The sequence below is a fragment of the Fomitopsis serialis genome (genome assembly GCF_022376445.1).
Source record: "Fomitopsis serialis strain Sig1Antser10 chromosome Unknown B0H18scaffold_61, whole genome shotgun sequence".
NCBI classification, from domain to species: domain Eukaryota; kingdom Fungi; phylum Basidiomycota; class Agaricomycetes; order Polyporales; family Fomitopsidaceae; genus Fomitopsis; species Fomitopsis serialis.
The window spans coordinates 1-13,829 of record NW_025955021.1 but is presented as its reverse complement, the minus strand read 5'-3'; the positions used below and the strand labels follow the sequence as shown (position 1 = coordinate 13,829).

The 13,829-nt window shown below is 56.7% G+C and overlaps 5 protein-coding genes across 5 annotated transcripts; all 5 read left to right on the top strand.

The window, feature by feature from the left end:
- Window positions 1-1,039: 1,039 nt before the first annotated feature.
- On the top strand, window positions 1,040-1,486 carry B0H18DRAFT_1121441 (ICP0-binding domain of ubiquitin-specific protease 7-domain-containing protein; the record flags this gene model as incomplete). Its single annotated transcript, XM_048034338.1, has 3 exons — window positions 1,040-1,127; window positions 1,193-1,353; window positions 1,382-1,486. The coding sequence occupies 3 exons, from the start codon at window positions 1,040-1,042 to the stop codon at window positions 1,484-1,486; spliced, it is 354 nt and encodes a 117-aa protein (XP_047890693.1).
- Window positions 1,487-3,376: 1,890 nt separating this feature from the next.
- Window positions 3,377-4,528, top strand: B0H18DRAFT_956665 (uncharacterized protein; the record flags this gene model as incomplete). The annotated part of the gene is made up of 3 exons (XM_048042481.1): window positions 3,377-3,423; window positions 3,480-3,720; window positions 3,773-4,528. The coding sequence occupies 3 exons, from the start codon at window positions 3,377-3,379 to the stop codon at window positions 4,526-4,528; spliced, it is 1,044 nt and encodes a 347-aa protein (XP_047890692.1).
- A 2,178-nt stretch (window positions 4,529-6,706) lies between these two features.
- On the top strand, window positions 6,707-7,120 carry B0H18DRAFT_841233 (ATP-dependent Clp protease ATP-binding subunit ClpB; the record flags this gene model as incomplete). The annotated part of the gene is made up of 1 exon (XM_048039496.1): window positions 6,707-7,120. A coding segment is annotated over one exon (414 nt), but the record flags the coding sequence as incomplete, so codon positions are not given.
- Window positions 7,121-8,641: 1,521 nt separating this feature from the next.
- B0H18DRAFT_1121439 (uncharacterized protein) lies at window positions 8,642-10,331 on the top strand (the record flags this gene model as incomplete). Its single annotated transcript, XM_048034337.1, has 8 exons — window positions 8,642-8,878; window positions 8,944-8,976; window positions 9,034-9,105; window positions 9,163-9,517; window positions 9,567-9,734; window positions 9,792-9,875; window positions 9,934-10,032; window positions 10,081-10,331. The coding sequence occupies 8 exons, from the start codon at window positions 8,642-8,644 to the stop codon at window positions 10,329-10,331; spliced, it is 1,299 nt and encodes a 432-aa protein (XP_047890690.1).
- Window positions 10,332-11,020: 689 nt separating this feature from the next.
- B0H18DRAFT_1121438 (uncharacterized protein) lies at window positions 11,021-12,350 on the top strand (the record flags this gene model as incomplete). Its single annotated transcript, XM_048034336.1, has 3 exons — window positions 11,021-11,109; window positions 11,163-11,194; window positions 11,290-12,350. 3 exons carry the CDS (start codon window positions 11,021-11,023, stop codon window positions 12,348-12,350), a joined length of 1,182 nt encoding a protein of 393 aa, XP_047890689.1.
- Between the last annotated feature and the right edge of the window lie 1,479 nt (window positions 12,351-13,829).

Genomic DNA, 13,829 nt, shown 5'->3' with positions numbered 1-13,829 from the left:
CATCAGCTACTCGGGCCGGGTCGCTCGCTCCCTGATTCAGAATCCCAGGCCGTTCTTTGTGGGCTGCGTCCGACGCCTCGAGCGCGGCGGACGTGGAGGTGCACCATCTCGCGGAGATGGCAGGCAATGGCGCGCAGACTTAGTAGATAGACGCGTAGCAGTAGCAGCAGAAAATCGCAGAGCAGTAAAGGAGACCACGCCGCGGCCGAGGTGCGCGCGATGCCCGCCCTGGCCAATGGATTTTCTCGGTCAGTTGGGCGACCTCTGCTAATCTGAAAGTTTTCTGAGGTACAATATTATCAGTGTATCATACTCACATTTTCTGCTGCTGGTGGGTGTGATGATTCAACGAGGATAAACGACTTGAGTTTCGGTGGGAGGCAGTATTGGCAGGCGCTTATGTATCTCGGCCAAGTGGCTCGCCACGATCACGAATGAGCCATCTTTGCACTGCGCTCCTCTTCCTCTTTGCCTTCCCCTCGCGTTCGTGTTCACTCCGCCGCGCGTTACTGCCCTCCTCCGCAGCTCCATCGTGTCTCCGAGCTCCGCACTGATATTTCCCGTCCTCGTGCATTGCTCGATCCGGGCCGGTACATTCAATCGAGGAGCTCTGATACTCAGTGAGCCAATACACCTCGATATCGCACGACGTCGCCCTCGGCTCGGAATGGGTGACCCAGGTCGAGTCCGACGACCTACACTCTGGCGAGGGGCGAGGGGCGAGAGATGGTATGCGGGCTGGACAAGGAGCTCACGAGCTCACTCAGCAAGTGCCCCACAACTGCAAGCCAAGGCCACGAGCGCGGTCTCGTCCGGTGCACAAGAGCCCGGTAGGCGAGACTCGTCGCCTGCGACGACTCTTCCGACAAGCAACAGCCCAGTGAGCAGGTACCGGTGGGCAGGAGACGCTGGAGGAGGCGCAATCGTGGTACGTGTTCTGCGCCAACCACAACAACTCCCAGCTCACGAATCAGCTCGAGGACCAGGTCCGCGGTGGCGATCGTATATCGGTCCTACAGTGGGCACCTCGTGGTGCTCAATGCGCGTGAAGGCGAACCACGGGAACACATTGAGCAAGCACGTACGGAGTTGGTTCTCAATGAGAACGATCTCGTACTCCCACCAAGGTGTGTACCTTCCTGTTTCGTACACATCGATGACTGAAGATGCCGCTAGTCCGACGTCCCTCCAGGCTCTATTATGATCTTCTTCAAGCACTTCGACACGTCCAAGCAGACACTGTATGGTGCCGGCAATATACATGTGCAGCGGGCCAGCAAGGTCAGCAACCTTGTGCCGATGGTCCACGAGCGGATGCGATGGACGCCGGGGACGCCTGCGAAGGTCTATGAGGTATGGACTTTACTCGAACCCGATGCAGTACTACGACTTCCTGCAGAACAGGGTCATGGTTCTCTTCCGGCCGAAGTTCGAAGAGCCCGTTCATGATCATCCGGAGTTCAACCTCATCCTCAGCAAGAAGTAAACCTACGATGCCGTAAGTGACCTTGTCCGTCTGGCCGAGTTGCATTACTGATCATCCGGGGGTACATGTCCGCGAAAGCGGGCGAGCACCTACGGCACGACCCATTCAAGCTGCGGTTCACGACGGCGCACGCGACGAACGGCACGCCCAAGTCGATCCTCAAGCGGTCCCCGAACCAGACCGCCGCAGAGATCATCTCGCCGACAATCTACGTCAGCCCGCAGGCGACGACGGTAATCCTCTACGAGAAGCTCGACGTGAGCATCGTCGAGCTTGAGACGAAGCGCAGCCTCAAGGTCGTCTGGGCGGGCGATGGGCGAGGCTGGTAAGAAGCTCGTTGTGTGCGTACGTCGCGTTCGCCCTTTGCCTTTCACTTCTCTCATCGTTCAGGCAGACGGTGTATGTGCCTGCAGCTCGTCCTGGAAGAATGAACCATCCTTGCAGATGCCAAGGTACGCAGGCGGCATCCGCACAGCAGTGAGACCAGCATTCATGTTCACGCCGACTGCGCAGGCAAGAGTTGTTCCCGAGCATCGCAACTTATGGAGAAGCGCGGTCGCGGGATGCCAAACTCTAGCACCTCGTCCGGCATCGGCAATGGTCCAAGTGTGGTAAGTTGAACACTGCGGTCTGCTAGTGCTCCACATGGTTTCGTCGCGTAGTTAGCACGATCCCTCCCACCACATGCTGGTCCTAATAGCATCTCACAATTGACTGGGGGCCTTGCGACGAGAATGCTGATAACACGCGCAAACAACTGGCGCTGGTTCGCGCACATCTGATTGTCTGCCTCGCGTCGCTGGTATGGCTACCATCCCTCAGCTCCCAGTGAACCCAGCTAGTGGTCAGAGGGTATGGTCGAACAATGTCCATGCTGCTCATCCTCAAATCTCTAACCTCTGCGACCACATTACGACACTGCTTCGCCAGGAGGAAGGTGACCATGTCCGCTTGGGCATCTGTGTGGACCGCTTGGAGAGCCAAGTTGTCCCTTTGGTCAAGGAGGTAGCACGAGAGCTTCTGAAAGAAGGGGTTCGGGACTGGGTTGAAGATGTATGTGGTCAGATTGGCAGGATGAGAGCGAGCCTTCAACTAGCGATTGAGGCCAATACTGAGCGGTATGGGCTGATCTTTACTGGCTGTACCACATGTATAGCAGTCTTGCTGACATGAATGACACAGGGAGCATCGCGATGTTGTCATGCTCAACCCGGTCACTGTCGAACACTCGCGCAAGCCTGGTCGCCCAAGGAAGGTGATTAGCAAAGCGTGGCTGCAAGAGACGTTCGCTCCGTATCGCAAGATCTCAATTCAGCAAGCTGCTGATGCACTTGGGGTTCACCGGTCCACAGTCACTCGCTGTATGGCTACCTACAACATCTCGGTAGTGTATACTCCTCTTCTTGATGAGGAGATAGACCACTTGATCCGAGCTTTCAAAATCGAGCGACCTAACGCTGGAATTTGCCATGTTCATTCCTTCTTCCGAGCGAACTGGCTGCGAGTTCAGAGGCTTCGCATCTCTGACTCGATAAAACGAGTGGATGCTATCGGTGCAGCCCTCCGCCGCAACAAGACTGTTCGGCGCCGCGTTTACACTGTTCCTCGGCCTAATCACCTGTGGCACATTGACGGCCACCACAAATTGATTCGATGGGGCATTGTCATTCATGGAGGTGTTGATGGCTGGGATGATTTCGTGCGACTGCTGCTCCCATTCAGTTGGCATTCACTGACCATGTGCACCTCCAGGTTGTGTGGATGCGAGCTGCAAACAACAACTTGCCGTCAACAGTGCTTCGTGGTTTTGTGAGGGCCACTAAGACTCATGGCTTGCCACTCCGGGTCCGAGGCGATCGCGGTGGCGAGAACATCTTGGTATCAGCATACATGATCATGGTGCGGGGTCCAAACCGAGCATCATTCATGTTTGGGTCGTACGTCCGAGTCCACTTTCTAATGAGAGCATCACTGTTACTGAGACGACCTGTAGCTCGATGAGGAACCAGAAGATCGAGCGGACATGGGTCGATGTTGGCGAAGGCTTTGTCCGGCACTGGCGGGTTTTCTTTACTCGCCTTGAAACTCGCCATGCTCTTGATGCTTCAAATCCAGCACATTTATGGCTTGTGCAGAAGCTGTTCCTTGATGACATCAATGATGATGCAGACAATTGGGTCAAGCACTGGAATACACATGCTGTGTCCGGGAAACATCATAATCAAACACCATCGGTAGTTCCTTTCTTAGAATTTGCAGAGGTTATTCTGATGTTTCACTGCCCAGGATATGCGCCACTTGGCACGAGTGACTGTCGGCACATACGAAGACAAGTACCAAAACGACGATGTGAATGACCTCACTGAGTACTATGGTGTGGTCGGCACCCCGAAGCGGCGCAGGCTCGGCCAGACGGGCGCAGGGCATTCGGCGGACACAGACGATGAAGATGAGCCAATGGAAGATCATTCCGATGGCGAAGCAGAGGATGTCCCCGATGGCGGTGATGGCGATGAAGGCGATGAAGTTGATGCCAGTGGTGCATGGGTTGCAGGGGAAGAATACGAGAGCGCTCATGAAGATGAGGAGAGCAGTGACGAGGACCAGGGTGATGAAGATTACGAGTCAGAGGATGATGAGTTAGTCACCCGAATCATCGCTGACCAGGAGTCAAATATCCGCCATGCTGCTGTCAAAGTCGCGCGGCACGCAAACCCGTTTCGCAATCAGGACAAGGAAGATGCATTTTGGGCTGCTTTGCAGGAGATCTCTGACCTCAATTATCTTCCTCGCAACCTGAATATCCGCAATGACGAGTGGGACGATGATGGCTACCCTACATATGAAGACCTTGCCATCGGAAAGCGCAAACAGTCCCTGCGCGTTGAGCTACCACATGCATTGTGGCTTCCTCGCGCAGAGACTTGGTGTCGCGCAGTATCGATTCTCACTCGGGTGCTTGACGAACTTGAAGAAGAGGCAGGCGAGAGTTCCGAGTCGGCCAGCGAAGGCACTAGTAGTACAGGTATGGACGAAGACTAGTATATAAAGTGTAGTATGTGGTTGAATCATTTTGCAATCCCGACACTGCACGTTGGCAGTGCCATAGTCTGCAGACCATTTCCGAGTCCATACCATTCGATAAGTGAGATGCCAGTTCGAGTGGCGCCAGACCCTGCGGGTGCGTAGGCGCCCGTTCGTAAACGTAGCAGCGATTTCAGCTTGTCCGAATAAGCCCTCGGACCAGCTGAAATATGTTCTTTGCATCGACCGCATAGAGGATCAAAAAAGAAACTGCATTTTGAATCGTCGACGCAGCGAGTGTTTGCTTCCGAAGTCCCTGCAGTGAGCGCCGCAGGTCCGGCGCTTGGGTGAACGGCGGGTCGCTGCATCGGACTGGTACTTCCACCCGACTTCCACCATATTCTTACTCATCTCACTCTTACTCGCAGAATCGCTATTCGCGCATGACCGAGGCGAGTCTGTGGACACTCTCCAATGCCGCATTCCGTGCTGGACGACTCTATCTTCATCCACCCACCAACATCAATGCACACCTGGACGGCATGTGTTGAAGCCCATACGTCCTCGGCTCCTCAACGCTTGTGAGCGCTTGAGCTCTCGACTTTGAGTCGCACCGTGACCCTCGCCGCCGGCGAGTTGACCTCTGTCGACCTCCACCACATCCTTGAACCTGATCGCTGAGCTTGTCACTGCCGTCTTCATCTCCGCGCATCCGCACTCCCCGATGACCCTGCACGCACCCCAAATGTACGTCTACCAGGTGCTGTTTCTCGCCGCTCTAGCCCGACCTCATCGCAACCTGCTCTGCAGACGGGAACGTCAACCTCTTCGACCGCTGCGCGCCCACGTTAGCCTCCTCGACATCGACACCAAGGTCGGCTCAATGGTTGACTGATACAACCTCTCGCTCTACAATCAGGGCGCGCAGGAGTACACCGACTGCGATAGCCTCCACTTGGCTGCCTCACGTCTTCTGGCTGCACGTCGGTCCTCGAGATTGCCGCGAACAACATCGACCGCAACACGCCTGACATTGGCAAGCCCGCTTATGCCGCCGATGCGAGCAAAGGTCACGCACCGGCATACTATCCCTATCCACCCACTACGAACAGCCCCGTGTGGTATCTGCCGGTTGCTTTGGCCCCTCCGGGAGGCCGAGTGATTAGTGCTGTACCGATGAGGGGCTGCCGTACGCCATCCTACCAGCCATCGCGCCAACATAGCGACCACTGCGCCAATACCAGCCCTGGCAAGCAAACCGAAGGCCCGGCACAGAACGGCGAGCACGCAGGCGCATAGCACGCTCGACGAGCGTACTGTTTGCGCGTAAGGACAGGCGTGGGCGAGCAGAGGACGATGGGTCGTGGAGGATGGCGGGCGAGGTCGAGCCGGCGGTGATGGACAAGGGTGGGCAACGGCAACGCGACGCACGCGGCGACGGCGAGCACTCAGGGCGATTGCCCTGTGTGCAAACGCAGCCAGCGAGTAGACCGCGAGCGAGCGTGCAGGCTAGGGCAAGGGCACTGGTGAACGCGCGAGCACGGGCGACGGTGTGACGGAGCTCGGGCGCGAGGATGATCGAAGTGGGCGGGCGTGAGGGGCAAGCCAGCGGGGAGGTGGGGACACGGAAAGGGGGGTGCGAGGGGTGCGAGAAGAGGTCGAGAGGAAGGCGAGAGGAGGTCGAGAGGAAGGCGGGTGCAGGCGCAGGTGAGTTGTGACGAGTCGGGGGGATTTGCAGACCAAGGTGACTCGTCCTCCCAGCGCATCCTCGACTCGCTCGACATGTGCGAAGACACCCTCCCTCGCGCTCCTATCAATACTCTGCGAGGAAACCGCCTCGCGCCCGGTCTCGTGCAGGTCTCACCGTCGTCCGGATAGTACAGTCTCACACAAAGTCTCACCGACCCTTTGGCGGGCAGGTCGTCGTCGAGACTTCCTCAACCAGCGCTGGATTGTCGGCACAAGCGACCACCCTTCTCCTTCACAGGCTATCTTCCCGAGATGTATCCGCTCGCCCGTATTCCACAGCCTCTAACGTTCAGACCGTCAGTGACTACCTCAACGTCGAGTCTCCGCCCGCTTCCTCAGCCAGCTTACAGCAATCGGACGCCTCGTATTCCAGGCCACCCTCTCCAGCTTCATCTTTGCCCACACCACCTCCCGAGGACGTGGAGGAGGCGCCTACATCTGTGAGCCGGTGTAGGAAAGTCCGCCATCGCAGAAGGCCTCGCGCAGCGTATCGTCAACCGCGATGTTCCCGCTTCGCTCCTCGGGCGCCTCTACTCGCTCGACATGGGTGCGCTGATGGCCGGCGCGAAGTCAAAAGGCGAGTACGAGGAGCACATCAAAGCCGTCCTCAACGAAGTCGAGAAGGCCGCTTCACCTCATCATGGCTCGGAGGGCGGGCGCACGGACACTGCGAACCTGTTCAAGCCCCTCCTCGCGCGTGGCAAGCTTCGGTGCATCGGCGCGACGACCCTAGCGGAGTACAGGCAATACATCGAGAAGGACCCGGCGCTCGAGCGGCGGTTCGCGCAGGTGCTCATCAACGAGCCGTCCGTTCCTGAGACGACCAGTACTCTCCGGGGTGTACGTGAGAAGTACACCACGGCGTTCGTATCCTCGATGGCGCTCTCATTCACGCAGCAATACTCGCCCACCGCTACCTTACGTCAAGACGGTTGCCCGACTCTGCCATCGACCTTGGTCAATGAAGCTTGCGCAAGGTACATCCATAGATTTTTGCCGACTGTGATGCTGATTACACTCTGTAGTGTCCGAGTAACGCGTGAAACCGCGCCTGAAGCCATCAACAAGCTTCAGTGCCGCAAGCTCGAGCTGGAAGTCGAGATCAACGCACTCGAGCGCAAAGAGGACGAAGCTTCCGAGGAGCGCCTTGCTCTTGCACGCAAAGCCATTGCCGATGTCGGGCCGAACTTCAGCCCCTCCAGGTGCAACATGAGGCAGAGAACGCGCGCGACGAAGAGATCCAGAATGTCTGCCGGAAGATGGACAAGCTCAAGACCAAGGCGGACGAAGCCGAGCGGCGCTACGACCTCGCGACCACGTCCGACTTGCGGTACTACGCCTCGCCAGACCTCCACGCTCATCAGTGAGCATCGAGCTCGCGAGCGGCTTCCTTGGCAGGAAGATTCCCATTCTCAGGGACGATGTATGTGCGCTCAGTGAGGCGGCGGATACAACCTTGTCACTGCAGTATTTCCTGGGCAAGGGTGCGCTGCGCGTTGATGTCGTCAACATCCTTAGCCTAACACTTACTCTAGGTATATACCTCGCGATATATTGCACTGCTCGCGGTGGCTCTACAACTGTCTGAGGACCACACCTCTCTTGTGAGGTGCCGGATGCAGATCGTCGATGGTCTCCGCGCACTCGCGGGCTAGATCCGCAAAGTTCTTGAGGGCCACCGAGCGATCACCTGCTCCATGGGCCGCGGCTACCAACATGCGGCGCATCAAGGAGATTCTGCCCGGGCACTCGGAGGGCATCCTCGTGGGCGAGCTCAAGCGCGGGCGGCTCGCGCTGATCATGCCGGTGATACTCGTGCTGGCACGGGGTGCGCTTTGCCCGAAGATGCAGGGTGTGGTTCGCGCAGATCACTGCGTGCAAGGTGCAGTCAATCGCCATTTGCAACAAGGGCGATGAGGGTATCCTCAAGTGTGCCAGGACGACCCACATACCCAGGACAGTGGGCTGCCTTCAGTCCATCCTCAACATCATCCGCCTGCAGATGCTTGGCTACCACCTTGCCGCGAAGGGCAGCTTCGACGTCGACTTCCCGCAGGCTGCGGATCCTCGCTAAGTTGGTCCCGGCGGAGTAGGTGGGTTGGGAATGGATGGTGATTGGGTGGTTGTTGTAAGAGCGGCAGGTCTTGGCATTGCTTTCGGACGCTAGTGTAAGACTTGGCTACAAGTTACCGGGCAATGAACAGCATCTCATGTCGGCTACAAATATGGCAGGGTATTGGTCCGCATACAGGCCACATGTTTTCCTTGTGGCACTGCCGAAGCGAAGGGGATGCCCGAAACCCCGAATTGCGTCGAGTACAAATATTGCGGGCTGCGTCGCTTGCTCACCACCCACCTCTCGCAGCCCCCTCGTCGTAGCTCATGGTTCGCTCGCCGTCGGTCAAGCATGGCAAGCGCAAGGCCCGAGCCGTCTCACCAGATGAAGACAACACTGAAGACCTCGTCGAAGAGCTCATCGCGCGCGCGACCAAGCCAGAGCACAAACGACTGAAGTCCTCGCTCAGTGCTGCGCGGCGCGAGACGAATGCTGGGCTCAAGTCAAAGCAGAAGGGGAAGGGGAAGGGTGTCGCCCACAAAGTGACGAAGGCCGTGGTCCAGGTATGATCGTCGTGAAAAAATTCGTGTTCAGTGTCGCTGACGAGATATGGCGGCATTCTCAATAGGCAGCAGGCCCCTCAGGCTCCGAGTCTCGCAAGGTATGGCCTTCGCTCTGATTCGTGTACCAACTACTAACCAGGATGCTCGCTGGTCAGACCTCATCGTCGTTGTTGAAACATGCACCCCTTGAGGTTGGTTGTATCTTATTGTTGCCGCATGGGTTGAAGGTGTGCTTTTCATGTGGTGCATGTCGTGGTTTTGTGCTGATTGTCGCCATTCTGCAGGACAATGGTGACATCCGAACGTCGTCGGCATACACAACAAGCCAACTGGAAATGTATAAGCGCTGTGGGCTCGCCGTCACGGAGACTCCAGGTGACGACAGGATCCTCATTTCACCTGACATCACTCGGGATGATATCAACGACCTCCTCAAGGCTTGCTTCCCATTATATTTTGACTGGCTCGCTGCTCAAGGGGTAGACATTGGATCATCCTACCATTGGAGGATTGTGGCGAGGGATAGGCGGCGCGTGATCATCCCTTACTTCAACGACAACCGTCCTATGGACTTTGTGGGGATCTGCAGAGCAGTCCATGGTAAGACCAGTCGCTGGCAAGACCGAACGTGGTGCTTCGGTGGGCAGTCCGACTTGTATTGTACACCTCTTACTAATGAGATCCTCAGTATCGTCCATATCTATCCCGAAATCAGTGTGGCAATCGTGGGGCACTACCCAAAGTGCAGTGGATGTTCCTCAACGCAGGGACTGGACCGACACTCAGCTCGCGAACTACGCTCCCAGCTCGGACAGCGACTCAGACGAGCAGGTCGGTTCAAAGCCAGATGTTGGCTGTAAGTCCCCTTTCAGACTTTGTTGTTCACAAGGGTCGTAACATATTACCTGCTCAGCTTCGTCAGATGCAGAGGCCGAATCGGGCGATGAAACTGATGTGTCGGAATGGGCAGCACCAGCTCATAAATCGAAGACAAGTCGTAAGCATTGTCATCCTACTCAGTCATGGGGTTGATTACGATGACGAGGGCTCTCTAGGGAAGCTCGGGAAAGTGGTCGCAACTCTTGGAAGTAGTCTCGCGAGCATCCAGCTCGGCACCCCAGAGCCTGAGCCTGGAACTGGTAATTCAGTTGCAGGTGCGACCACCCGATCTTGTTGCAGGCTCGCAACTAACACTCTCGTAGGTAGCTCGTCTAATGCAACTGGCCCAGCCAGCACGAGTGAGCTTGGCTCAGCAGCAAATCCGATCGTTTTCAGCTCCTCAGTGGAAGACCTTGGCGAAGTGTCCCTCGAAGCCAGCCCCGAACGACCTCCCTTCACTCAACCCTTCTCTTCGCAAGCAGGATCCTCAAGGGAAACCCGCGCATCTGTGTGGATCCCACCCCCTGTGACGATGTCGAGGGGTGAAGTTGCCGACGACCCGTGGGCTTACTAGGTCCTTGCTGAGTAGGTGGCAGATTGGTGCTAATTCTTGCTACCCTTCGTACTATCCCCTCATTTTTCTTCTGCGCCTGATAACTATACTACATACCCACACTGCTCCGATCTTCGTGCACGACACTGGCTCAGGCTACAACATCCTTTGCTTCTTGGATACGAGTGGCTATTGCACTTCCTGATCTTGCTAATTTTCGTGGTACCTGTGCTCGTTCTCTACCATTACAATATCCTGAAATAATAGCTCGATTTGCGAGCGCTGCAGTGGGTTTGGCGAGGCATCTGGGACTAAGGGCTTTCCCCTGCAGGTGCAGCGAGCTCGAACCTTAGTCTAGGGTTATACGTTCCCACGGCCAGTGCCAGCGAGCGCGACCTTCGCGAGGGCACTTTTTCATCAACCACCCAATTCCTGCTAGTACTGCACAAGTGCCCGACGTTCTGGCGGTGAACCAAAGTGATGCATACCTTGGCTATGCCAGGTGACCGCATCCATGGGGATCCAAAGGGATCAAGGAAGCTTCAGTACCAATGTCGATCTCGCCTTCGCGCAGCAACGAAGCCCACTGACTACGAACACCCCGCGCTCGGTGGCCTCATCAGCACTGCCCGCGTGCGCGGCGCCGACACGCAGCAAGACGAGCGCATCCGTGGATGGTCTGGCGCCGCACTCGAGCGTGCGCGGGCGCGATGACAAGCGGGGATCAGTGCAACGGCTTTTCCTCCAGGGTCAACTCGGGCAAGACGCCGCCCCCGGCGCCCTCAGTGTTCGCCAAAAGGTGTGCCGCGGTGCATATTCTGGCCTTCGCCGCCGCCTGACAACATTTTCCAGAGCGAGGGAGCTCGAGGCGAAACAGGGGATAGGTGCTAGATACAGGCCCCCGCGCTGCGCGCCTTGGCTTCTGGCGGCTCTCCTCCTAATAATGACCTATCTTCGTCTACGAACTCCCTACTAGTAGGCGACAACGGTGACTTGCCGCCGGCCAACTACCCCGCGGGCTTCGGAAGGGCGAAGGCGGGGACCTTGCCCTCCAACGTCCAGCTCGCGGCTCAGCGCTTCGCCGCGGCATCGAGCACGCTTCGCAGCTCGGCAGCAGCGGCTGCTGCCACTGTGTCGACGGACTCGTTTCAGGAGCAGCTCCAGCGGCAGAGCTTCGCACCGCCCGCGTCGACGGCCCCCGTGCGACCTGGTTTACGCCACTCGGCCTCGGTCGCTTCTTCAGCTGCTTCCTCTGCATTGACTGAGCGGAACAGCCGCCTCCGCTCTGGCTCGCTCACCCTCCCCTCGGGCGGCCTCTCCAACGCGTTCGGCTCGTCCCTCTTTTCGTCGACCTGGATGCCCAGCCGCAACGGTGGTATGCCCGTGCTGGACGATCTGCGCTCAGTGACGTCCATGGACTCCGGCGCAGACGATTTCGATGTCCACACGCTGGACTACCTGGGTCTTGACGAGACCCTCCGCCACCCGCCCGCTGCTACCATCTCGGAGCTGCGCAACCAGGCCCAAGCCGCGATCGCAGGCAATCTTGCTGCGAACCCGTCTAGGCTTCGTGCTACTACGGTGTCCAACCCGTACCGGCCTTCTGCAGGCGCCTCTCTGCTCGCCACTCCCAGTGCAGAAGAAGAGGAGGAGCTTTACGACGAGCGCATGTACGGCAGGCAGAGTCTCAACGCTTACCAGGACACGGAGAGCGACTATCTCTCCGCTGCGTACATGGCGAAGGGCTTCAAGCAGAGCGACCACCTCTCCGTCGGTCTTGGCTCACGTCCCCGTGCTATATCGGTTGGGAACCTCGACGACACGACACGAGCGCTGCAGGCCCGTCGTCAGGCTGCGGCTGAAGCACAGGCGTACAACGATCTGTCCATTCAGACGAGCCTAGGCGGTATCCCTCGTGCTGACAAGGCTAATGCTCGGGTGGTGGTTCTCCTTCGGTCCATTTCTTCAATGGCGAACTCTCGTCTTTGTCATTTAAACAGGATTGACTTTAATTCAATAGTGTATTTTAGTTCACCTTAAGGCAATTCATTATTGAACCCCTATAATCCTATCCAGTACTCATCCTATCCAAAGCAGTAAACAGGCTTAGCTAAGACTATCCTCAGTATGTTAATGGTTTAGCTTAGACTGTACTAGCCAATCCAATCCTGTTATGAGCTTAGATTAGCCTATATTCACCCAATCCAATCCTGTTATGAGCTTACCTAGACTGTACTCATCCAGTCCAATCCCATTATAAGCTGAGTTTAGTCAATCCAATCCTATTGTAAGCTTGTCTTAGTCAATCCAATCCTGTTATGAGCTGACTTTACTCAATCCAATCCTATTGTAAGCTTGTCTTAGTCAATCCAATCCTGTTATGAGCTTACCTTACACTGTACTCATCCAATCCAATCCAGTTATGAGCTTAGTTCAGCCAATCCAATCCACTCATAAGCACAATATCAGCTCAGCTAACACCATAATAATCAGGTACATACAGTCTAATATAAGCTGTTGGCACTAGGCACTCTTTGAGATAATCCCATATACTACTGAGAAAGTAGCAAAGCAAAGACTGTTCTCATCTAATTCTAATCACCATCTCAGGTAATCCACCCTCCTAGCTAAGTCAATCTATCAGCTGAGCACATTATCACATGATCCCGGTCAACGTCGGACTTGTACCAGGCGACCGCACGTCAGGGCGGGCTGCCAGTAATCGAGCATATGATTGGCGAACAAATGAGTAAGTGAGCGGAGGCGTGGACCATCAACACGCAGATTGAGTAACATCCGCCGGTGGCACCACAATATCGCCCAAGAATTGCGCACGATGTTGCGGGTTTGATAACAGCCGCAGGAACTGCCGTGGTGACGAGCATACAGATGAAGCGGGAGTCGGAAGATGGATGAAAGGAGGTGGGGTGTGCGAGGCGGTGTTGAGACCTGCTGTAACAGCGAGAGGAGGAGGAGGGGAGGAGGGGAGCGAGTCAGCGACCGTGGCCCGCGCCCTAGCGCACACTTCGTCAGTGCTGGCGTTATCACGATAGCAGCGGGCAGTAATGTGCTCCGATAGTACGCGAATGGACGAAGCGGAAGGCAGAGCGGCTAAGGAACGAATGTCCACACTCGCCGAATGCAATGCTCACGCCGCTCCAGCGCCACTGCTAGCGCCACTCGCCGCAGCGCCCTCCTCGCCTGGTGTATCCTTAGCCGGACTTGGGCTTTCGGTGGTATCTGCTAGCTAGGTCAGTGAACAACTCGTACTGTTCGGGGGAGATCGCGCACAAAGCTGTAGTCCCACTTCTCCCAGGATCTCTCCGAGTCGCAGCGAACGCGGCAGCAGAGTTGGTACTCATCTGCTTGAACATCGCGGTCTTTCGCTTCGCATATGCGCGTGCACCCGGAGACATCCCGTCTTTGAGAGACACTGCTTCCCACGCCGCTGACATGTTGCGGAATCCGAGAGTCGTCCGCTTGAATTCGGCGTGTAACTTGTTGATCTCCTCGTTGACT